Source organism: Gigantopelta aegis, chromosome 6, assembly GCF_016097555.1.
Source record: "Gigantopelta aegis isolate Gae_Host chromosome 6, Gae_host_genome, whole genome shotgun sequence".
Taxonomy (NCBI): Eukaryota; Metazoa; Mollusca; class Gastropoda; order Neomphalida; family Peltospiridae; genus Gigantopelta; species Gigantopelta aegis.
In genome coordinates, this window is record NC_054704.1 from 34,572,960 (window position 1) to 34,598,830 (window position 25,871).

Genomic DNA, 25,871 nt, shown 5'->3' on the forward strand with positions numbered 1-25,871 from the left:
ACAACAAACATATTTAAGTGTCACAGCCGGCTTGTGAACCGTAACTGTTTCTAAAAGGGTGTCACGGGACCCCTGAGACCACCCCACCCCCTTGAATCCCCGCCTGCTTAAGAAGAATACAAATTATTATAAAAAGTTACCTAACATGATTTGTGTCTGATTCGCCTGTTGTTTATCCGACTTAAGGATCCGTGCCATGGCAGTCTATAACTTGTTACATACGATTCTCTATTCTATGGGAAATGAAACTGTTCCAATAGTGTTTCAGAACATAACGAACATTGTAGCTTTTGATCGTATGCTACTGATTGTTAGGCTACTATACAAGCTCATCTAGACAGGATGCGGTTCGTGCGTGCGGTTCGGATTAAAAACAAATGGAAATACATTAATTTTAATCAACGCGTCTAGACTGGATGCGTGCGATGCATGCGTCTGCAAAACAAATGAAGCCAGCTGCAATGAAATCACCGTATATGGTGTGTACGCCCAGACGCAACAGTCGGGCCGCACGCACGCACCGCATACAATCTATATAAGCCTTAAGTCGCGTACTGAAAGCGTGTCTTTATTACAGGTGTCTCGACTGCTTAAAGGGACATTCCTGAGTTTGCTGCAATTTTTAAGATGTTATCGACTAACAGAGACTTTTTAACGATTGTAATTACACATCAAACATATTTTTCTGCATAAAATATTAGTGGCTGTATATTAAATGTGTTTCTGATCGCTCTACTATTTGTATTAGGTTAAATTTCATTTTATTTCCTAAAATATTATTTTTCGTACGTACGAAATTATTTGAAGACAAAATCCAGTTTGGGCTTCTTACAAATATTAAGACAACCAGAAACACATTGAATATACAGACACTGATATTCTAAACAAGAAAATATATTTAATATGCAAGTTTAATCGTAGAAATATTTAATTTTATGGAAACATCTTACAATGCAGCAAACTCAGGAATGTCTCTTTAGGATTGGGCACGAGCATGTTTCATTTAAATATTGCACCATACACCTTTTATTTGCATTATATTATAACTATGTCAAAAAAAAATTACATTTATAATCAAAATATACATAACTATGAATATATAATAATTATTTAAAATCACCATAAAAACATTATATTTTAATAAATACACAGATTCAATTTAAACATTTACCATATTCTGTACATAAAGGAAAGCAAAATACTGCGCGAAACCTTCACGGTATACTTGGCTTTATAACACAAAACGGCTCAATCAAATAACAGTGATAATAAACATCGCATCCTTCTTATTAATGTCATGTTCCAAGTTATCGGATCAGATTCGTTACGGACATTACCGGTTAACGGCGTGATATTAGTCTCAATATGCTAATGAGTCATATAAACAAGTCGATTTCGGTGTCTTGGTAATGTCACAATAAGCCATATAATATAAAGCCTAGATTTTAATCCCCGCCAGACGGAGGATAAAGGTCCGCCTACGGTTCCTTTATTTATTTATTTATTATTATTATTATTATTATTATTATTATTATTATTATATTTTATTTATTATTATTAATTTTTTTTAAAGATATTTTATTTCTCTCACACACACACACACACACACACACACACACACACACACACACACACACACACACACACACGGGTTGGGCACAAGTTACCCAACAAAAGCGACTGCAATTTTCAATAAATCAGTCAGTCAATCAATCAATCAATCAATCAATCAATAAAACGATTGAATACCTTGAAAGGGTAGAAAAGTAAAATATATAGAGGTAATTCGTGGTTCAACTGTATTCATTATTAACATTTTATCTTCTCAGACACCCGACTGGTAAGTAATATCAAAATAATAGTAAAAGTAACAATATATTTTGTTGTTTAACGACACAACTAGAGCACATTAATATATCAATCATCAGCTATTGGATGTCAAACATTTGATAATTCTTATATATAATCTTAGGGAGGAAACCAATTACATTTCTCCATTAGTAGCAAGGGATCTGTTTTATGCACTTTACCACAGACAGGGTAGCACGTACCACGGCCTTTGATATACCATTCTTGGTACACTGGCTGGAACAAGAAATAGCCCAATGGGGATCGATCCTAGACCGACCGCGCACCAAGCAACATCTAGGTCCGGTATTTCCAATGACCTGAAAATATACTGGCATATGCATAAGGTGTGAGATGCTATGGGATTTTAGCCCCACCAATCACATAATTTTTCCAACCACATCTGTGTGTGCACCCCTCAACGTGGGTTCCCTCAATATAAAATATTGGCTGTGCCACTGTGAACATATCAAATAAAATATATAAAAGTGCATTTTCCCCTCTTTCAATTTAGAAAAAGAAGAAGAAGATCTAAATCGCAAATCACGCAGTCCTAGCCGATTCTCTTTGACAGCTGCTTTGGGTAACATCCGTATAAATCCCTGAACTGTCGCGCCCGTTACAACGAGTTATCTTATTAGTTGCAGGACAAAGAATCGAAAGCGGAAGTCAGCGTCGTCGGTTCACGAGAACACTATTTTTCACTTATCGACGGACGTTATTCCGGATCTGAACGAAGCATGTGTATTATAGATATTAATACAATATCCACCTAGAAAACTGAAAAAAATAAACCCCAGTAATAAATGCAGAATAATAGTGCTAATCACTTCGTACTGTAAGATGCTGTTTAGAAGATCAGTTCTTGGGTATGTTCAGACACCCGTTTGAAAAACGGATGGCTGAACTTAGATATTACCCGCTGTCTTTTACATGCACTTTCTGACAACACATACCATGGTCCTTGATACATTAGTCGATGGACATTTGTTTTTGGAACGGACAATAACACACAGGTCGCACTGACGTGGAATGACCCTATATATACCTCAGGACAGGGCACTACCGCTTTTTACATTCTGATTGGAATGAAAAGTAACAACATGGATTCATTAAAGCAGAGAATCACTTCGTATATGGTCCGTGTCCGTGGTCGCGTCCGTATGCACGTTAGTGAAAAATAAATCAGATATATAGAGAAACATAGAGAAAGCATCCATTGGTCAGTTCTGCGTCCATGTTTGCGTGTACGTCCACGAGGAATCGCGCAGTGTACGGATTTCGACAGACTGATGGACAGGGGAGCTATTTTGGGATCTCACCTACGTAACTTTCTGATAAAACGGAAGTCACAATATATATTTTCGCAGGGCATCTGTATCAGTGACATGATCTTTTACAGAAGTAATCTTGGATGAGACTAATGTTGGCCATTTCCCCAAATCACACACTTCGCGATTCCTCACGGACGTGCGCAGACACACACGCGAAACGGATCAATGGATGCTTCGCTATCTTCTCTCTATACACGACATACATCCGATTTTTCACTGACGCGGAAACGGACGCAGGCACGGACACCTATCACGGGCCACGTTTGAATGAATGCACTGCTTTAGAGTGTCGGTCCTACGACCTATAGTGCGCAATGCGAATATTCTACCTGTGACGGAACATGCTCTTAATTTCTTTTCGCCTGCGGAGATATTAATTGTTTTAAAGGGCCGTGTGCAGTCCCAATATGCACTTAGACTAGGTGGGCACTTTGTTACGTAATACCTCCGCGCGACGGTGGTCGAGCTGTTCCCAATACACACCCAGACCAGGTGTGGAGGTCCATGTGGCCAGTAGTTACGTAATACCTCCACGAGTGCGGTTTTACGACCGTGATTTTTGGCGAACTAGGCGACAGTAAGTCTGGCCATCTAAGAAAATATGCCGTCTTGGTCGCTGTGGAAATATCACTTGTAGGTATTCGGTACCGCCTTGTACCCCCAGGCGATATTCGGTTTGTAATAAATAGATAGGATTTAGAGATATCGAGGAGAAACAAAAGGAAGGCTCCCAGGGAACGTTAGTCCGTTTGGACTTGGCATATATATATATTTTTCTGCTCTGTTGTATAACCTTGATGTGATTGATGTGACTTTAAATATTTTAATACTGTATTATACCAATATTATTTAGACAGTGTTTCGACAATAACTGACGAAGTAAATTGTAAGCTTCACTGTTCTAAAAATATAAAGCTTAGCCGGTCATCCTAGAGGACCTAGGTAAACTGTATGTTATTGTCTTTATTGTGATAGGTACCAGTATTAATTCTGTATTACAAGGTTACTGAATGAGTAGTTAAGGGTTAATTAAAAATTAACCAAGTAGGAATAGAGTTGTAATTCCTTTATTAATTAAGTTCCCCTGGAAGCGTTTCTCAATTATCACACGTGTGTTGTTATTATTATTGTTGTTGTTAATTAACTACTGCGGCAGTACATTTGTCAGCGTAGTATTAATACAGATTCCAAAGTGTATTGTGTTTCGTTGTGTTTTCTAGTGAACTAACGTGCTATATTACATATACTTTATATAAGATCTTATCTCTGTTTATACCTAGAACCGAGCCACGCGGGTATTGGACTGCCCGATACAGAGAGATCTAATAGATATACAGTTAGGAGATATATTTGGATAATCGTGTTTTATTCAGTTACGGGTATTATAGGATCCCCGTGACACTACCATTTGAATTGGCCAAAGCGTATCTTCGCAAACCGAGGTACTATTCCGTATTGTGCTTTGGCTTGCGAAGATGGCCAAAATCGTAAACGTTGTTAGCCGTCAGAGCATGGCATTTGACTTGGAAGCTTTTTCTCACGGTGTGGGTAAAACTACAATTTACCGCTTGTGGATATTTGACAGGCAGTTTCACGTGATTGATTCCATTTCATAAACTAATAAAAAGAAAACTACGTATTTACTGTATGGGGATTTCGCTGTAAACAGTGTCTCTCATTATGTACACATTGTAAGTCGCAGCACGTAAAGCAATGTCGAAATTTAATTTCCTGATCGTATAATAATTCGCCGATCATCATTCGTTTTAGTCTGTGAATAAAATATATTATTTCTGTTCTGAAATATCTATATCTTTTATAAGTAAAAATTAAGTGTTTGCTTTTATATTGTTACACGGGGCGGGACGTAGCCCAGTGGTAAAGCGTTCGCTTGATGCGCGGTCGGTCTGGGATCGACCCGCGTCGGTGGGCCCAATGGGCTATTTCTCGTTCCAGCCATGGCACCACGACTGGTATATCAAAGACCGTGGTATGTACTACCCTGTCTGTGGGATGGTGCATATAAAAGAACCCTTTCTGCTAATCGAAAAGAGTAGCCCATGAAGTCGCGACAGCGGGTTTCCTCTCTCTATCTGTGTGGTCCTTAACCAAATGTCTGACGCCATATAACCGTAAATGAAATGTGTTGAGTGCGTTGTTAAATAAAATATTTCTTTCTATATTATTATTATGTCAAAATAGGCAGACACTTCGGCCATACCTACATAGTTCTCGTCAAAGCAGACAGATAATATTTCTGCCTTAGTATCCTACCGCCCACTATAGTTTCAACACACCATGAAGGCACAATTTGTCCTATAAGTGGCATAGACAAACCTGTATTAAGCAACCCATTATCCTAAAGATATTAGCTTACTATTCTATAAGGCCATATAACGTTATAAACTACCACATGCCTCCGGGGTTTACCCTAATATGTAAAGTAAAATAATTACACTGGTTGATCTACTGAGGGAGATCGCAGTTTAAGCGAACTAAATCACATTACGGTTCCCCTTCCACCCACTGTTCCACAACTGGTGTATCGAAAGTCGTGATATGAGCTATCATGCGCATATCAAAAAGAGCCATTGCTGCTAATCAGTAAAGGCAAAGCCACTCAATAAGTGTGTCTCGTACGAGAATAGCCAACTGATAAGATATAGAAGACAAACATTACGATTCCATTAGTTGCTACAGGAAGGAAGGAAGGAAATATTTCATTTAACGACGAACTCAACACATATTATTCACGGTTATGTGGCGTCGGACATATGGTTAAGGACCACACAGATATGAGATAGGAAACACGCTGTCGCCACTTCATGGGCTTCGATTAGCAGTAAGGGATATTTTATATACACCATCCCACACTACGTTTTATAAACAAATGAAACACTATACAAATTAAACCCTGGGATGTGTATGCTATTTTCTGGAGTGAAAACAAAAGTGAGATTCTCGGGGGGGGGGGGGGGGGGGACTGCCTCACCCCATGCCCCCTCCCCCCCCCCCCAGGGTACGGCCCTGGATATTGTAAAGTATTTGGTTCTAACATAAGATTATTTCAACAGTTGGCCGAGAAACAGAGAAAACGTTCTCTGCCATAACACAGGCTACTACTATTAAAAAAACAGCAAAGGGCAGTACATACCACGGCTTTTGAGGTAGCTGTTGTTGGGCACCCAATTCATTGAGGGCGATCATCTAATATTCTGCGACCCATCGTAGTTAAAGGCGACGTCACACGATACGAGTGTCACGTACGAGACTAGCCGATTACGTAGCAACAGATGAACTCGTGATGTTGTCTTGTCTCAATCGGCGATTCTCGTACGCGACACTCGTATCGTGTGGCGTCGCCTTTAGGCCAACGCTCAACCGTACCTAGCTAAATTCTGCCCGCGCTACATGTGATTTTAAGTACGTCGCATTTCTAGTGTCTCGTAGTATAATACACAGCTAATTGACTGGACGTCAAGGCACATGACTAATGATCGTTTTAATCAACTTTCCATATTGGTGGATGTTGAGATAATAACTAAATTGAGTATTGCCATGAACCACTCGACGCTTATTAATTTATTATCCCGTAGCATTATAACAACTAATTAACTAATTACTGATGTGAGTATATGCCATTTAGTGTTTTCTCATATCTGGTCAGATAATTATAAGGACGTTGTTATAAAAAACTATCTATGTAATTAGCAGGTTTAGTACATCAACACGGATCAACAAGAGGTGTATGTATACTCATGACCATAAATTCAGCAACAGGTGCAGGTTGGGCTACGCTTTCTGTATCAGTACATTGCTTGAAAACATAGTTTTAGTATCTAACTTACGAGTCCCTCTCTATAATTACAAACATTAAATTGTACAACAATTACAACTGCCATTTTCTTTTGGTAATTGCGACATATAGTCATCAGAGGAAACCCGCTACATTTTTTTCTAATACAGCAAGGGATCTTTTATATGCACTTTCACACATACAGGGTAGCACATACCACCGCCTTTGATATACCAGTCGTGGTGAACTGGCAGGGACGAGAAATAGCCCAATGGGCCCACCGACTGGGATGGATCCCAAACAGACCGCGCATCTAGCGAGCGCTTTACCACTGGGCCACGTCTCGCCCCTTTTCAATAAATAAATAAATCAGTTAATCAATAAGAGTAAACGTTTCGGAAAACGATTGAATAAACAGAAAGAACCGAAAATGAGAAGAAAAAGAAGTCATTGATAGTATTCATTACTGTCATTTTATCTTCTCAGACAGCCCAACTGATTAGTAACACTAGTAATGATAGCAACAAATAAATGGTTCCGTACCACGACATAACATTTTCTTAGTCAAACTTTTTGTCTGGTTAATGTATTTGTGAACTGTTTCTATCTGCTGATGATGTAAATATGTGTGGGGATCGATCCTAGACCTACCGCGCATCGGGCGAGCGCTTTTTGTTACCACTGGGCTACGTCCTGCCCCAAGTGCTGTAAAGACAATGGTCCCAGCTATTACAGTGTGCTGCATACCTGTTATATGTTATAAATGAGGCTTACTTCAACTAACAGCTTAAGGGACAAAATCAATTAGTTCCAAACGCATGGTGTATATATAACCTACGCCAGTAACATATTACAAAACAGCTTCAAACAGAACTTAATGCAAACTGATTAAATACTACTCGTTTCGCTTTTAGGGTAATATATCTGAACATTCTAACTGGAGCGAAGCATTGTTTTCTAGGATAGCTGATTTTCAAGAATGCTGCCCAAGACACGTTTCATCTGTCATGGTTGTCTGTCTGAAACGGGAACAAATTGTTTATGACACCCCAGCACATTATTTAATCAGCATCCAGGATAAAGTTTCAATATTAGTCATTAGTGAGAGAAAAGTCGGTGCAGTAATTATTTTTTCAAACAAATATACACCATATACATGTACATCATAATCTATTTACAAACCTTTTAAATACATAATAATGTTTTGCTTGTTATGATCAAAGATATTTGGGAATTACACAAAAGACATCAATATAAACTTAATTACTCATGTATCGATTTCAAAACAAAAACGTGCTTTGATAAGAAGTTTCAAACTTTGTTTCAGCACAGATTTTCTCAATAAGAGTTGTCATTTAATCAGAATTGACTTGTAGACTAAATGTTAATATTTTTTATCTGGTGGTTGTTTAAAGATCGTCTGATGGTCGTTGTGGTAACGAGGATGATTTATATTTGAAAGGGTGTGCTATTTTTGTCTTTTGGAGAGTTGATATGTATACTCTTCAAAACAAAGTAGGGGAACTCTAATAAGAATTTACAATTACCAAAATTGTAAGGTATATTAGCTGTGGGGAATGGTTATATGACAATAGTGAATTAATTGGGCAAACATTACAACCGGTAGTTCAGTATTACAATAGGTTTTATGACAACCAAAGATTTTGAAGGACGATTGGGGTCAGAAGTGACATTTGAAAGTTGACGTTTTTTATCAGTAAATCGCAAATTCAAACAATAAAAATGACTAAAAACAAAACAATAACAACTGTATGATCAACAGAATGAAAAAGATTGACAGAAAAATAATGTTCCACAGTGATTAATCGAGAATGACATCCCACACACGTGTATGGGGCAACTGTGTGATGTACGTGCAAACCGTGGAATATGTTTCGGTGTGTTGATAAACAGACCTGAATGTTCTTTACTAAAGTAGTGTCGGAAATAGAATAAAAATTATTTTTGTAAATGATTTCTTTTATATTAAACTGACAAGTAAATATTTTGTAAATACCTATTTAATGATACTCTGCCTAATTTAGCATTTACTTGTTTGGGCTCTCATTGATGTACAAGGTGGTGTTTACTCTTGAAATTGAAATAAAAATGTCAGTAAACAGGAGATTTGTGACCTTTATTGGAACAGACTGTAACACATTTTGATGATATGTGTCAATTTTATTTACTCTTAAACAAACTTTTAATTTAAAACTGCAAGTTAACTGATTATTTTGAATTGCGGCATAAATCATTAATTATGACCGGCATATTTAGTGAATATAAATTCAATATAAGTACATTAGAAATTTACACAATCTTGCAACCATTTAAAGGTGCTACATTAGAAATTATATGTGAGCATCTGTTTGTGATAAAAATTCTCCAATAAAAATGTATTTTCTACTAGTAAATAAAATTATTTCCTATAATGATTTATGGGCATACAGTTATTAAAGGTGTAGTCTTTAAATGTTAAAGCAAAATTTAATAAAAACATGATTTGCAATTGCTGTCATTATGCAACTTTGAGATAGCACCTTTAATACCGGTATAATAGATTACAAACTTAGAATGGTTCTTGACAGTTTTGCTCAAAAGTTAATTATAAATGTCTACAATATTTTGTTTTGGAGAGGGATAGGGGTAAACCGTCATCAGAAACAGTCCTTCACATATTGTAACAGTAATGAAATTGACAATGCATGTTGACAACAATTATTTTTATAGTCTGTTCCAATAAAGTGCACAAATCACCTGTTTACTAACATCTTTCTTTTAATTTCAAGAGTAAACACCACCTTGTACATCAATGAAAGCCAAAACAAGTAAATGCTAAATTAGGTAGATTATCATTAAATAGATATTTACAAAATATTTACTTGTCTGTTTAATATGTAAGAAATAATCGATGAAAATCATTTTTATTCTATTTCCGACAGTACTTTAGGATGTCAGTGGTCAAAACGTATGTTCGGTCTAATAGTTGATATTAACATTAATATTTCAGGTTCCCCTACTTTTTGTGAAGAATATATAATGAAAACACCAAAAGAGTTGACATGACATTGAACGAAATTAACGAGTGTATACAGCTCAAACGAAAGAGTATTTTGCTCGTGCTGTTTACAGGAAGAACACCGCTGCTAAGTAATTACTCCTTTATTAATACAAATGACGATGTAATTACAGTCTTAACGAACTTGGATGTTTCCATGACCACGGCATTTCAACTTTAATGTTCTCGTATATTTTCCTTACAAAGAACACAGACTACCAAGAACAGAACAAACACGATCACAATTTTGCAGTGTATTTTGTCTATACTTTTTAAACAAAACAAAACAAGACAAGACAAGGCAAGACAAGGCATTGCAGTGCAGGACAAGACAAGACAAGACAAGACAAACTTGTATTCAGTATTAGGGTCGCTGAGACAAAATGCATGAGGAAAACAAATGCCTTTGTCGCATGCATGTGGTAAATCATAGAACATTATCACTTTGCATTCTCGTTACAAACAGAATCATCGATAAATTATTTGTAGATTTTTGTTTATATATATATATATATATATATATATATATATATATATATATATATATATATATATATATATATATCAGTTTCTTAAAAGGATAAGACAAGACTTGTTTTAACTCCATTACCAGAGAAGACCATAGTCAGGAACGGGTTCATCACAGTCACTAGTAAGTGGCATACGCGTTAAATGTTAGATATCTAAAAAGGAGTTGGAATGTCGTTAAACAAATATCCATTTTTATGTTGACTTATCGCATCGCCAGGATATATGAACCTAATCAGAATTTGTACATTCAGCTCAATCAGCAAATTATGTAACACACCGCCTTTTTATTTTCTCAGATCATTTAACCAAGTTCAAATTGAGCCACCAGTTTTGAAATGCCATATTTTGATCATGATTCTGTTTCAGTTTTGTTAATTTCATTGGCCAGACTAGTTTCAGCGACAGGGACATCATGCAGCCAAGCAGATGGGTCATCACCGTCTGATGGTACCCCCCCCCCCCCCCCCCCCACACACACACACACTCTCCGAACTGGTGTACTGTGAAATCCTTTATTTTTTTGGCCTTAAATTTTTGTTGTTTTGCTAAATAAACACATTTCGTTGGGTACTTAAATTTGTTTTATATGTATATATGCATTATATTTTCGTTATACTCTTAAATTCGTTGGAGGCACTAGTCCACGAATTACATGAAACGTAGATGACCACAAAAAAAGAGAGTAATTTCACAATATAATTAATTATTTCCTTTACTTATATTTTTGTGTCTTTGTTTTCAGAATCTTTGCGTCTCGTCCTCTGTCCTTACGCTATGTGCGATATCGGTGGAGCGCTACTACGCGATATGTCGTCCTCTGAAGGCGAAGATCACCTCGAGGAAAGTGGGCATCGCGATCGCCTTCATCTGGATGATCGGGATCATCGTGGCGCTGCCCAACCTGTTGTTCATGGAGATCGAGAACACGTACGCGGACATCGACCACCTGCTGGTGTACTGCGGGATGAGTCTCGACCCGAACCTGGAGATGATCTACCAGCTCTTCATCGTCCTGTCCACCTACCTCGTGCCGGTGTTCATCATGGGAGTCTTCTACTCGATCGTCTCCATCCACTTGTGGAGCGCAGCGGCGCCTGGTGCTCAAGGTACGTGCTAGGCTACATCTACAGCAGGTCAGGTCAGGTCGGTTATTTTTTTGAACATGCTCACATACCACTAAGGCTTCGAGCATGTATTACCTGGGGCCGATCTCTGGATAGCCAGAAATTTGTCCTAGGACAGATAATCTACAGTAGGCTATATTTTAATGTTTGTTTGTTCGTTTTGTTTAACGGTACCACTAAAGCACATTGACGTGTTAATCATCGGCTATTGGATGTCGAAACATTTGGTAATTTAGACATATAGTCTTAGAAAGGAAACCAGCAACATATTTCCATTAGGTCATGTCAGGTCAGAGGATTTTACGTTCACATTCAGAGCAAGCTGCTGTAGCGCACGCCTGCCATGGGCGCAGGTGCCGGCCTCGGCCAACTTCTTCGTCCAGGACAGATATTTACATTAGTAGCAAGGGATCTTTTATATGCACCATCCTACCGACAGGGCAGCACATACCATGGCCTTTGATATACCAGTCATTTCTTTTTCTAAACCTTTATTACCCCCAAATAACTGGCAATGTCAAGGTTGAGGTGCCTTGAATTATTGTCTTACAATATACAACAATAATAAAATTATAACATGATTATGTGTACCTGTATAACGGTAAGGTAAAAAAAATGTTTTTTATATTTCATATTATATAAACAATATGTGATACGTATGGGATTTATATTCATTACATTTCTTGTCATATACTGCACAACAGTATTCATATACATACATACACATCCATGTACATACATACATACGCATTTTAAAATGATATGAGGGTCAAAAATGATAGGTGAAACGAGCTTGAATTGGAGGAGGGAAAAAAAGGGAAAGAGAGGAAGGGGGAAAAGAACATAAAGAAAGGTTTATCGACACCCAATAGGTTTTGTTGTTGTTGTTTTTAACTGTTTTAAGTGGGTGTCTAATATAGTAAAGACAACACGTTTCTTAACGAAGAAGAGGAAGAGCATAAAAAAAAAAAAAAACTTATGATAGGGGGACAGAAAAATGGAGAGGAAGGATAAAGATGACGAAAGAACAGATTCTATTCAAATGATGGGTGTTTCAAAGTGTAAGATACGTATACTAGAAGTTGTGTTATTTGTAAGTACAATGGGTTTGAAAACAATAACAAGAGGAATAGAGAAATAACGCCTTTAAATGACTAAAGTTGTAAATTAGACCATTTACTTGTGAACTGGTCTTCTTTTCCTGACAATATGAATCTTTCAATATTTCTGTGATACTTTATTATATTTACAACTTCAATAAAATTCAGAGAATGATTTGTATATTTACAACTATAAATGTACCGTTTCACTATTAAAATTAAATGACTTAATAAAATACTTAAGTGTGGGCCTCCAAGTAGTATAACACATATATCTAAATTCAAGGTAGTACCTGTTTTGATCTCAAACAATTTTTAAAGTTTACCCACAACTGTCTTGTGTGATAACAAGTGAAGAATAAATGTTCTAACGATTCCGCTTCGTTCGAACAAAAAGTATGCCACATTTATTCAGATAAGTATTCGTGGTTAATATACGGTTTATAAGTTTGAACTGAAAATTTTGCGTCTTAGTGTCGATAGTAGTTTATTGTATACGTTCAAAGCATTGTGATAACATGGTTTTGGTGATTGTGGTGTTGAGTTTTTGGGACCATTTGTGACAAATGTTTTCTAAAGAACATTGAATACGTGTAATATAGACATTGTATATAATTGTGTTATCATTAGTGTTTAGTATTTTTGTTATTACTGGATCACGTTCAGCTATTTCCATATTTAATCTATGACCTTTTATTCTACAAAGCCAATATTTTGGAATATAATTAATTAGTCTAAAATATAATAAATAATTGCCATTTAGGTTGAATTGTTGTTGTACCGAATTAAACCGTTTAACTACACCATTTGCAGTAAGTACGCATTTATTTGTTTCAAGCCTTGATTGTGCCAATGTAGAAACAGTTTTATATGTTTAGGCGGAATAAAATTGAGAAACGATTCATTTATAAATTGCTTTACACTTTCAATTTCGTTTCGTCTAATTAATGCATAATTAGTAATTACATCTTTCCAAAATACATTTGAAATACATTTTGCGTTTTTAAGTAGTTGGTTTTTGTGAAAGCTGAAAATAGTTTCACTACCAAAGTCAGTTAATATAGTTTTGGTAAGACTCTGCCACAAACCATCTGCTGTGAGTAGTCGCTTTATCTATTTTACTTTTAGATATCTGCAGAATGACATGGCATCAATCATTTTAAGTCCACCATTTTTATAGTCATTCATAAGCATTGTTCTTTTAATTTTATCACGTTTACCATACCAGATAAATTTATAAAACATTGTATTTAAAGGGGCACTACTTTTTACAAACAAATGAAACACTATACAAATTAAACCATGAGATGTGTATGCTATTTTCTGGAGTGAAAAACAAGAAGAGATTCTCAGAGGGCCTCCTACCCCCAACCCTCGGAGTGTACGGACATGTATTTGGTGATACGGTGTGTTTTTTCTCGGCACATGGTCAAGAGAAAGAGAAAGAGAATGAAGAAAGCCAGCAAGGGATCTTATAATGAATTTCACTTAGACCTAATATTACATGTGGTGAACTAGTCGTGGGCGAGTGGTTAGAACAGAAGGATCACGGATCAAATTTACAAGCCTGTTAATATCTTGCATGCGTGTAACTACACACGTTTACAATACTAAACACCTGCGTTTTAAAAAAAGGCTTCGTAAATTCGGCGCCACAAGTTCATAGGGGGCGACACATTCTTCTCTGCCTTTGAGTTACATGACTTACATCCCGCCCACCTTATATTAATAGCGTACCTCTAAATGGTGTGTATCTCTGTTTTGGTTAGAGCATTCTGACGAAGTCAGAGGTTGTATTTACCACAGGCGCGCATGAACAGTTAAACATTATCAGGCCAAAAATTACCCACACCTACAGAGTACCAGTGGTGTAGTGGTTAAACCATTATAATAAAAGCTGGATTCTCATCCCGGTGCTAGAACGGGTTTTAACCGCTAGATGAGGAGATGTAAAGTAAAGTGTATCTTTTTATCCACTGTCAAAAAAGCTATCATATTGTGTTGAGTACTTAGCCGTGTGTTGGCAGTAAGGGCAATGAAAAGGCAGATGCAGCTGCCAAGTCTGCTTTGAATTTGCGCTATGCCAACGTCATTGTCACTGGGATCCTATAATACCCGTAACTGAATAAAACACGATTATCCAAATATCTCTCCTAACTGTATATCTATTAGATCTCTCTGTATCGGGCAGTTCAAAACCCGAGTGGCTCGTCTAGGTATGATCAGAGATACGATCTTATATAAAGTATATGTTATTATAGCGCGTTTAGTTCACTAGAAAACACAACAAAAACACAATACACTTTAGAATCTGTGTTAATACTACGCTGACAAATGTACTGCCACAGTAGTAAATTAACAACAACAATATAATAACAACCCAGAACTAATCACTTAATTAGTTAATCACTAGGTGTCTAGTTTACACAATATTCCTATCACTTCACCGTGACACAACACCCACACGTGTGATAATTGAGAAACGCTGCCAGGGGAACTTAATTACTAAAGGAATTACAACTCTATTCCTAACTGGTTAATTTTTAATTAACCTGTAACTACTCATTCAGTAACCTTGTAATACAGACTTAATACTGGTACATATCACCATAAAGACAATAACCTACAGTTTACCTAGGTCCTCTAGGATGACTGGTTAAGCTTTAATAATTTTAGCACAGTGAAGGCTACAATTTACTTCGTCAGTTTACCGGAAACACTGTCTAAATAATATTGGTATAATACAGTATTAAAATATTTAAAGTCACATCAATCACATCAAGGTTATACAACAGAGCAGAAATAAAATATTTACCAGTCCAGTCGGACTAACGTTCCCCGGAGCCGTCCAATATGTTTTTCCCCGATATATCTAAAACCCTAGCTATTTATTATAAAAACGAATATCGCCTGGGGGCACATCGCGGTACCGAATACCTACAAGTGATATTTCCACAGCGACCATGACGGCAATTTTCTCTTAGATGCCCAGACTCACTGTCGCCTAGTCGGTCGTAAAAACCGCACTCGCGGAGGTATTACGTAACTACTGGCCACATGGCCTCCGCAACTGGTCTGGGTGTGTATTGTGAACAGCTTGACCACCGTCGCGCGGAGGTATTACGTAACAAAGTGCCCACCTGGGCTTAAGTGCATATTGGGAACTGCACACGGCCCTCTAAAACAATTAATATCGCCACAGGCGAAAAGAAATTAAGAGCATGTTCCGTCACAGTCATTATCCTCTACGGTGATAGTAAACATCGTGTTAACCAATATATAATTTCGACCTGCGAACTTGTAAGATTTAATCTGCGAAGCCAGTCCTGGGAGAGTAGCAGTCCTCATACGGGCGGTGCAGCAAGGATGAAGTAGTCTTGTCTCGTCCTCACATAGACCATACACAGTTTTTTTATGGAGTGTAATCATCTGAAGCTGAAGCTGAAATCATATATTTGGGAATCCTTTAAATTATATCGACAATTAATTTTTAATATTTTAAAAGCATTTTGATTTATATACAAAAACTGTTAAAGGGACATTCCCGAGTTTGCTGCATTGTAAGATGTTTTCGACTAATAAAATATTTCTACGATTAAACATACATATTAAATATATTTTCTTGTTTAGAATATCAGTGTCTGTATATTCAATGTGTTGTTGGTCGTCTTAATATGTGTAAGAAGCCCAAACTGGAGTTTGTCTTAAAATAATTTCGTACGTTCAAAAACAATTAAATTTTTTTTGGAAATAAAATGAAATTTAACCTACTACAAATATTAGGAACACGTTTAATATACAGCCACTAATATTTTATGCAGAAACATATATTTGATATGTAATTAGTAATTACAGTCGTCAAAAAGTCTCTGTTCGTCGATAACATCTTAAACATTGCAGCAAACTCAGGAATGTCCCTTTAAAATATTGTACTTTTTCACATGGCTCTTTACACTGTTTTGATTTTTGTTTTTTTACATAACTACATGTGTATAAAAAAGTGTTTTAATTTACCTTGTTTGATACCCAATAGCCGATGTGTATTTTTGTATTGCGATGTCGTTAAACATTCATTCATTCATGCATTCATTCATATAAATAATAATGCATTTCATTCATTCATTCATTCATATCATATCATTCATTCATTCATTCATCCATTCATTAATTAATTAATTAATTAATTCATTCATTCATCCATTCATCCATTCGTTCATTCATTCATTCATCCATTCATCCATTCCAACACACATACTTCGCTCCCACTAACCACAACCCCGAATAGCTCCAGTGTGTACCATGATAGAGTTCTTGAACTTTAAAGGGACATTCCTGAGTTTGACTAATAAAATATTTCTACGATTAAGCTTACATGTTAAATATATTTTCTTGTTTAAAATATCAGTTTCTGTATATTCAATGTGTTTGTGGTCGTCTTAATATTTGTAAGAAGCCCAAACTGGATTTCGTCTTCAAATAATTTCGTACGAACGAAAAAATATATTTTAGGAAATAAAACGAAATTTAACCCAGTACTAATATTAGAACGATCAGAAAGATATTTAATATACAGCCACTAATATTTTATGCAGGAAAATATATTTAATATTTAATTACAATCGTTAAAAAGTCTCTGTTAGTCGATAACATCTTAAACATTACAGCAAACTCAGGAATGTCCCTTTAATCGATAAAGCACAAATATTAATCACAAAATGAAGAAACAAAATTATGCAAAAAAGTTGCCTCTAACAGCTTTAGTCACTATGTTACTATCGTCATCTAAGTGATTTAATTTGGTAGTATACATCCCGCTGCACGTGCGTTTTATAACCTAATCAATCTGTTAAATGCAACAATAACAACAACAAAAAAAGGATTTCAACGGCAAACGTGAAAAATGTAATCATAAGACGTATTCTTGAGAGTTGAGTTGTGAATAATTGATAATTCAACAAAACATCAGCACTAATGGAACTGTAATTGGCTATAAATCATACTTCACAGACACAATCCATTAACTCCTATAAGAACACACCGTGATTTTCATGGTTTATTTGAAAGTTAAAATGCATTAACTGATGCATCGATCTTGTGTGAAACCTGCGTGGTACATTCTGCGTGCCATGTCGTGGATCGCTCGGTGGTGACCTTAGAAGACCTGCATTCCGTCTGTGTGCGTATCCGGTCATTTAACATCCATGTGATTGGCAAACCGCTGCGACGGAGGAGCGACTGAGAGTAGAATCGATTACCTCCAGTGGGAACAATTCTTACTTCTGAACCACTTACCCCCCCCCACACACACACACACATGATTGCAGGGATATGTTTACCGTGCGTGGCTACCCACCACTTAACACAAATTACCACCCGACCAAGCTAGGCACTTTGTCATGCATAGTAACAGCTAAATTTTATTTCGCAAAGGATACACAATCACTGGTATGTCAAAGGCGTGGTATGTGTTACCCTGTTTATGGAATGGTGCATATATAATGTCCCTTGCTACTAATGGAATAATTAAGCGGGTCTCCGCTCTAAGACTATATTATGTCATAATTACCAAATGGTTGACATCCAGTATCCGATGATTTAATAAACCAGTATGATCTAGTGGTGTCGTTAAACAAAACACACTTTAACTTCGGTATTTGGCTCTGTGCGACCCTAAACCTTGTTTGAATCCACTACCATAGACAATGGTAACTGGTATGTGCCATCTTGACTGTAGGAAAATGTATATAAAAGACATGTCTATGTGGGGTGTTTTCAATTGCATTATACATGCACAATTGCGTCGAGTCTCCCCTGGGTTGTCATGCCACGATCGGAAGAGATCAGGCCCTTTCTAAGGGCCCTACGTGCAACTTAGGGAGACACCTCATCATCCACAGGTCCTAATTAACGAGCTACTCTCGGCCTACTAAAATCCAAACCAATACGTAGCTCCCTACCTTTTATTCTTTAGAACGACCATCAAAATCGCGCCAAATTTCCATCATCAAAATGCGCACCCATTTTCCTTTGGCTTAATCCTACGGAACATTCCAAATTACATAACACCATACCACCTTTGCCTGTTACCGGCTACGGTCGGACTGCTGGTGTTCCCTTGCACCTGCCAGTGCAGGCGGTCCCTTCTCCACTCACCCCAAACCTTTCCTGTCCTGGACGGAAGAACCGGTTGAGGCCGGTACCTGTGCCCAGGACAGGCGTGCGCTACAACAGCTTGCTCTGAATGTGCACGTTAAACAATTTACCAAGTTTCCAAGTATCCAAGTGGGGTTTTGTCTTTCATCTCTGGCTGATGAACTGGCTCACACCAGGACCTGCGTCCAAGACATGGCTTGTTCTGAACGAGCACGTTAAATTAGTTCCTTGCCCTTGCCCTTGCTCTAGATTATGTGTGGCATCTGTAATATTTTAGGGGCGAGACGTATCCACAGTGGTAATGCGTTCGCTTGATGCGCGATTGGTTTGAGATCGATCTCCGTCAGTTGGCCCATTGGGCTATTTCTCACTCCAGCCAGTGCACCACGACTAGTACATCAAATGTCGTGTTATGTGCTATCCTGTCTATGGGATGGTGCATATAAAAGATCCCTTGCTGCTAATCGAAAAAGAGTAGCCCATGAAGTGACGACTGTGGGTTTTCTCCCTCAATATCTGTGTGGTCCTTAACTATATGTCCGACGCCATATAACCGTAAATAAAATGTGTTGAGTGCGTCGGTATATAAACCATTTCCCTCCTTCCTGTAATATTTCCTAAACTTAATAACCAAGTAGAGATATATGTGACAGTTGGATTAATATAGTGTTTTAACTGTTTAGAATTAAGTAGCTCAAGTTTGTTTAATGTTTGACTTGGTCATGTTAGTTTTGCCAGTGTTGATTAAATCGTAAGAGTTATAATCATCCATTCATTCACCCACTGATTCCCTCATTCATCTAACTGATCGGGCCTGCGTCAAGTGAGAGCTATTTCGATAATCCTCGAAGATAACGTTCGCCACTAGAAGATAAAAATACAATAAAATATCACAATCAGATTTATCCTGCATGACTTATCCATCATCCATCTATCGTCACTGGAGATTTAAAATGCAGAGATGGATTCACTGAATAACACAAATGAAGGAAAGGCATATTTGTTTAACGAGATCTCGGGACATTTCAAAACTCCGACTATTCGGTGAGAATTAGAGACATGAGAGAGAGAGAGAGAGAGAGAGAGAGAGAGAGAGAGAGAGAGAGAGAGAGAGAGAGAGAGAGAGAGAGAGAGAGAGAGAGAGAGAGAGAGAGAGAGACAGACAGACAGACAGACAGAGACAGACAGAGAGACAGAAACAGAGAGACAGACAGAGACAGAGAAATAAGGAGAGAAGAGAGAGGGAGACAGAGAGGGACATACAGAGACACAGAAAGAAACACAGGGAGACAGAGTGAATTGGAAAGAGGGGAGGGAGAGTTAGAGGGACGTAGAGAGAGAAAGAGAGAGAGAGAGAGAGAGAGAGAGAGAGAGAGAGAGAGAGAGAGAGAGAGAGAGAGAGAGAGAGAGAGACAGACAGACAGAGAGAGAGAGAGACAGAGAGAGACAGACAGACAGACAGACAGAGAGACAGAAACAAAGAGACAGAGACAGAAATAAGGAGAGGAGAGGGAGACAGAGAGGGACATACAGAGACACAGAGAGAAACACAGAGAGACAGAGTGAATTGGAAAGAGGGGAGGGAGAGTTAGAGGGACGTAGAGAGAGAAAGAGAGAGAGAGAGAGAGAGAGAGAGAGAGAGAGAGAGAGAGAGAGAGAGAGAGAGACAGACAGACAGACAGACAGACAGAGAGACAGACAGACAGACAGACAGACAGAGAGACATAGACAGACACAGAGACAGAAACAGAGAGACAGAGACAGAAATAAGGAGAGGAGAGGGAGACAGAGAGGGACATACAGAGACACAGAGAGAAACACAGAGAGACAGAGTGAATTGGAAAGAGGGGAGGGAGAGTTAGAGAGACGTATCGACCATTTTTCATGACAGTCTATCAAAGTTGGCGCGTGCGCGTGCGCGCGCACGTTCACACATACATACAAATACTGCAAAGAAACGCAAAAATATGCATCACTGCACATGGTTTCTCCTCTCTTTATAGATAATAAGTTTCAGTTACGATTTTTGACGCCTGGTTATTGATCACGCAATGTCATATAGATACATTTACTTGCCATAGCTTGTCAGATATCATAATTCGAAAGAAAATTGGCAATTCACGATTCTCACTAAACGTCATAAATAACGATGACTGGACTAGTCAATCTTTTCAGGAGGCACGATCAAAGTCTTTGCGTCGAAGAAGAATCTAATGAGTTTTTAAGTTTTCCTCTGGAGAGGTTTTGGAAAGATATCTCCACAAGCTATTACATGGTATATACCTCCAAATTAAATCTCAAAGACGACAATGGTAGTATATATGGCTAACACTGCTACTTGCAACGTTTCGATGAACTTAATACAAAATGTACCATGGATATATGTCACAGAAAAATCAGCCTTCACTGAGTAGATTCGAACCACGGTCTCTCAGTACGAGAGTTCAGAGCTCTACCAACTGAGCTAATAGGGAAATTCCTACTAGCTAGTGCCAGTAGGAACACTTCATTCCAACATATTCCCCCCTCAAGTGAAGCTACATCCCAGAGCTGTAGACCACAGGCGGTTAAACTGTTGCGGGTCCTTACTGGGTTATAATTGTATTCTTGTGCTAAGAACATACCCAGTCCCTACGTCGGCTCCAAATGTAACAGATACAAATCAAGCTTCACTGAGTGGATTCGAACTACGGTCTACCAACTGAGCTAATAGGTAAATTCCCACTAGCTACTGCCAGTAGGAGCACTTTATTTCAACACTACTACGGATCAATCTGATTAAAATTAGCTCTACTTGTCTACCAGTAGATCTAACAGCATTGCGTGGACTCCCATGTCCAGGTGACATTTCATCTATAAATAACAATTTAAATATCGACCAATTACACTTCGCCTTGTATAGCGTTATTCGGGAGCATATAAATTCAAAACATATCGGGCGAGACTCTTTATGCAATAGGCGAACTTGTTGGTCTGTTTCAACATTGAAACACAGGAGGAAAAGTGCAGTAATAAACTCTGGATTGTATACTAGTATACCGGCCTCGGTGGCGTAGTGGTTAGGCCATCGGTCTACATGCTGGTAGGTACTAGGTTCGGATCCCAGTCGAGGCATAGGATTTTTAATCCAGATACCGACTCCAAACCCTGAGTGAGTGCTCTGCAAGGCTCAATGGGTAGGTGTAAACCACTTGCACCGACCAGTGATCCGTAACTGGTTCAACAAAGGCCATGGTTTGTGCTATCCTGCCTGTGGGAAGTGCAAATAAAAGATCCCATGCTGCTAATCGGAAAGAGTAGCCCATATAGTGGCGATCCCTGTTCCGTCCTAATTAGTATTAGTTACTGGCCAGAAGGAACACAATTTTATGACAACACACCCTGTCACGTATCTCACTGAATCTTATTTAATGTGACATTCAAAGTTAGGTGCATGTGACGGTACATGCTCTTAATTTTAGTTTTCGACTGTGGCGATATTAATTGTTTTAGAAGGCCGTGTGCAGTTCCAAATTGCACTTAGCCAGGTGGGTAACTTGTTACGTAATACTTCTGCGCGACGGTCGTCTAATACACACCCAGCCAGGTGCGGAGGCCATGTGGTCAGTAGTTACGTAATACCTCCGCGCGACCATGGAATCTTTGGCGACCAAGGCGTCAGTAAGTCTGGCGATCAAAGAGAAAAATGCGTCTCTGGGAGTTGGGGATATATCACTTGATAGGGGGAGGACCGCCTTGTACCCCCAGGCGATATTCTGATTTTATAATAAATAGCTAGTGTTTTAGAGATATCGGGAGAACCAAAAAGGAAGGCTTCCCGGGAACGTTAGTCCGTTTGGACTTTGGTAAATATAGTATTTCTGCTCTGTTGTATAACCTTGATGTGATTGATGTGACTTTTAAATATTTTAATACTGTATTATACCAATATTCTTCAGACAGTGTCTTCGGTCATCTGACGAAGTAAATCGTAGACTTTTTGTTCTAACATTATACGAGTATTTGGTAATATAAAGCTTAGCCAGTCATCCTAGAAGACCTAGGTAAACTTTAGGTTATTGTCTTTATTGTGATAGGTACCAGTATTAATTCTGTGTTACAAGGTTACTGAATGAGTAGTTAAGGGTTAATTAAAAATTAACCAGTTAGGAATAGTGTTGTAATTCCTTTATTAATTAAGTTCCCCTAGAAGCGTTTCTCAATTATCACACGTGTGGGTGTTGTGTCACGGTGAAGTGATTAGCATATTGTGTAAACTAGACACCTAGAGATTAACTAATTAAGTGATCAGTTCTGGGTTGTTATTATTGTTGTTATTAAGTAACTACTGCGGCTGTACATTTGTCAGCGTAGGTTAATACAGATTCCAAAGTGTACTGTGTTTTTGTTGTGTTTTCTAGTGAACTAAACGTGCTATAAAATATATAAAGTTATATCGCAAGATCTTATCTCTGATCATATTTAGACGAGGGTAAGCGAGTTTTCAGAACTGCCCGTTACAGAGAGATCTAATAAGTTAACAGTTAGGAGATTATATTATTATTATATTCGTGTTTTATTATAGTTACGGGTATTACAGACAAATTATTGGCCGAAATTATCTTTAAGTATTCAATATGTCATAGTTTAAAAACGACAAATCATTGGCTAAATTCAAGGGCGAGGCAGGAAATATTTAAGTGAGGAATGAATGAATGAATGAATGAATGGAATGAATGAATGAATGTTTAACGACACTCTATTTAAGTGAGGAGGCCCAAGACAAAAGGACACATTGATCGACTCCTTAAAAGGGCACTTCAATAATATTTTTTAAAAATTTGCATTCATAGAATGAAAGTTATACACAAATTATTCAAAAGTGGGGGAAATTTATCAATTTACCAGCAGTGGGGTAGCGAGGGGGGCACGGGGAAATGCCCCCCACCAAATCAACCTTTTTTCTTTTATTTTGTTAAAAATAAAATCATACATGCATACATAGTGTGGGTTGGCCCCTCCAATAGTGCCCCCCCCCCCCCCCCCCCTGAATATAACATCCTGGCTACGCCAGTGTCCCCCTGATTCCCTTTCGTGAATCCGCCCTTGAAATTACCATAAATTATTCAATATATATGTCAATGCCTAATACAAAATAGCTTATCGACTGATATTATCATTAGTTACGCAGTATGTAAATACTAAATAAAAAGGATGTCATGGCAATGTGATGGTTTCTTTGAGTACTTGCCAAGCGGCAATAAGACATTGCTAGCACAATAGGCACAGTAGTATCCAGAGGATCGGAACTCGTCTTCTGAATATGAGTAACCTGTTATCTGAAGTATCTTTCAGAACTCTTTTTCGGACGAGAACACGATTCCAAGTAGTTGTTCAAGCATGAAGATCCACTTAGGATTCCAGTATCGGAAGCATCTCGATGACATGTTTTAGCCACTGGTACAACAGATCGCGAGAACACGCACTCGTTTATGAACCTTGAAGAGAGAAACAATATGTTTTCTTTTCTGTGGTAGGTCTTATGTTTGCGTTAAGAACCTGTTTCCAAAACGTTTAAACAGTAATTTGACCCATGTGTAAAAAGAAGTACAAGTTGGTGTTAACCTGGTTGTATTGTATTGATTCCAAGTGTTCATACATTTATTTTCTTGCAACCAAACACTTTGATATCGCCAGACAGGGTGGGCAAAAGGATTGAAATGTCAGAAAAAAGACTAGCGTATTTGTCAAATTAGTGCGCGTAGTATTTACTTTTTAATACATTATCGAATATATAAAACTACTTATCATCCATTAAAGGCTTTTGTAGAAGATATCGCTGGCACTATAATTTGCGATATCTCCTACGATATTCTCCTAGGAGATATCGCTTCTTGTGTTATGTCACTGTGTATTTTTCAGCGCTAAACCTATCATTAGTGACGTCACGTCACTGTCGTTCTGCTAGTTAACAAGTCTACCGCTGTCAAATATAGTGACATTCAAACCACATTAGGAGCGTGACGTAGCCCAGTGGTACAGCGCTCGCTCGATGCGCAGTCGGTGTGAGATCGATCCCCGTTGGTGGCCCCATTGCGCTATTTCTCCTTCCAGCCAGTGCACCACGACCGGTATATCAACGCCGTGGTATGTACTACCCTGTCTGTGGGATGGTGCATATAAAAGATCCCTTGCTGCTAATTGAAAAGAGTAGCCCATGAAAAAGCGACAGCGGGTTTCCTCTCTTAATATCTTTATGGTCCTTAACCATATGTCTGACGCCATATAACCGTAAATAAAATGTGTTGAGTGCGTCGTTAAATAAAACATTTCTTTCTTTCAAACCACATTACTTACATTGTTTACAGTATATGTCGCAAATGAAAAGAATGATCATGGATGATAAAAAGAATACCTCGTCGTGTCTTGTGCTGTCATAATTTATATAATTAAAGGCTTTTGTAGGGGATATCGCTGGCACTATAATTGCTGGATCTCCTGCGATATTCTCCTAGGAGATATTGCTTCTTATAATCTTGATTGGCCAAATTTTAATCAAGTCAGTTTAATTAAGGCAATTATCGGGAACTACTTTTTGCTTTCATCTCATTAAACAAATGGCTTCCATTCAGGCATTTCAAGTTGGTGATAATGTAAACATTGACAGATCAGGTTTGCAACGGTTTTAAATTGTATAGCTAATGGAGTGCACACTGTACAACTTGTGGAACTGACCACATCCTATTGCAAATGAAAATGATGATAATGGATGATAAAAAGAATACCGCCTTCGTATGTTGTGATATCATATTTTATCAGCACTCGTTGATTAAAGTATAAAAATCCTCGGCAGGCCACGGATTTTATATTTTGATCAACTCGTGATGATAAATTATGACATCACAAGATACTCGGGGAGTATCCTCTATAAAATCGTATCTCTTTGTA

At 37.9% G+C, this 25,871-nt stretch overlaps 1 protein-coding gene across 1 annotated transcript in view; it reads left to right on the forward strand.

Moving 5' to 3' along the window:
• Positions 1-25,871, forward strand: part of LOC121374501 (orexin receptor type 2-like) — an 89,890-nt gene that overhangs the window by 24,295 nt on the left and 39,724 nt on the right. The window contains exon 2 of the mRNA XM_041501602.1: positions 11,310-11,673. Coding sequence (XP_041357536.1) covers positions 11,310-11,673 — 364 coding nt within the window. The remainder of the gene's footprint in view (positions 1-11,309; positions 11,674-25,871) is intronic.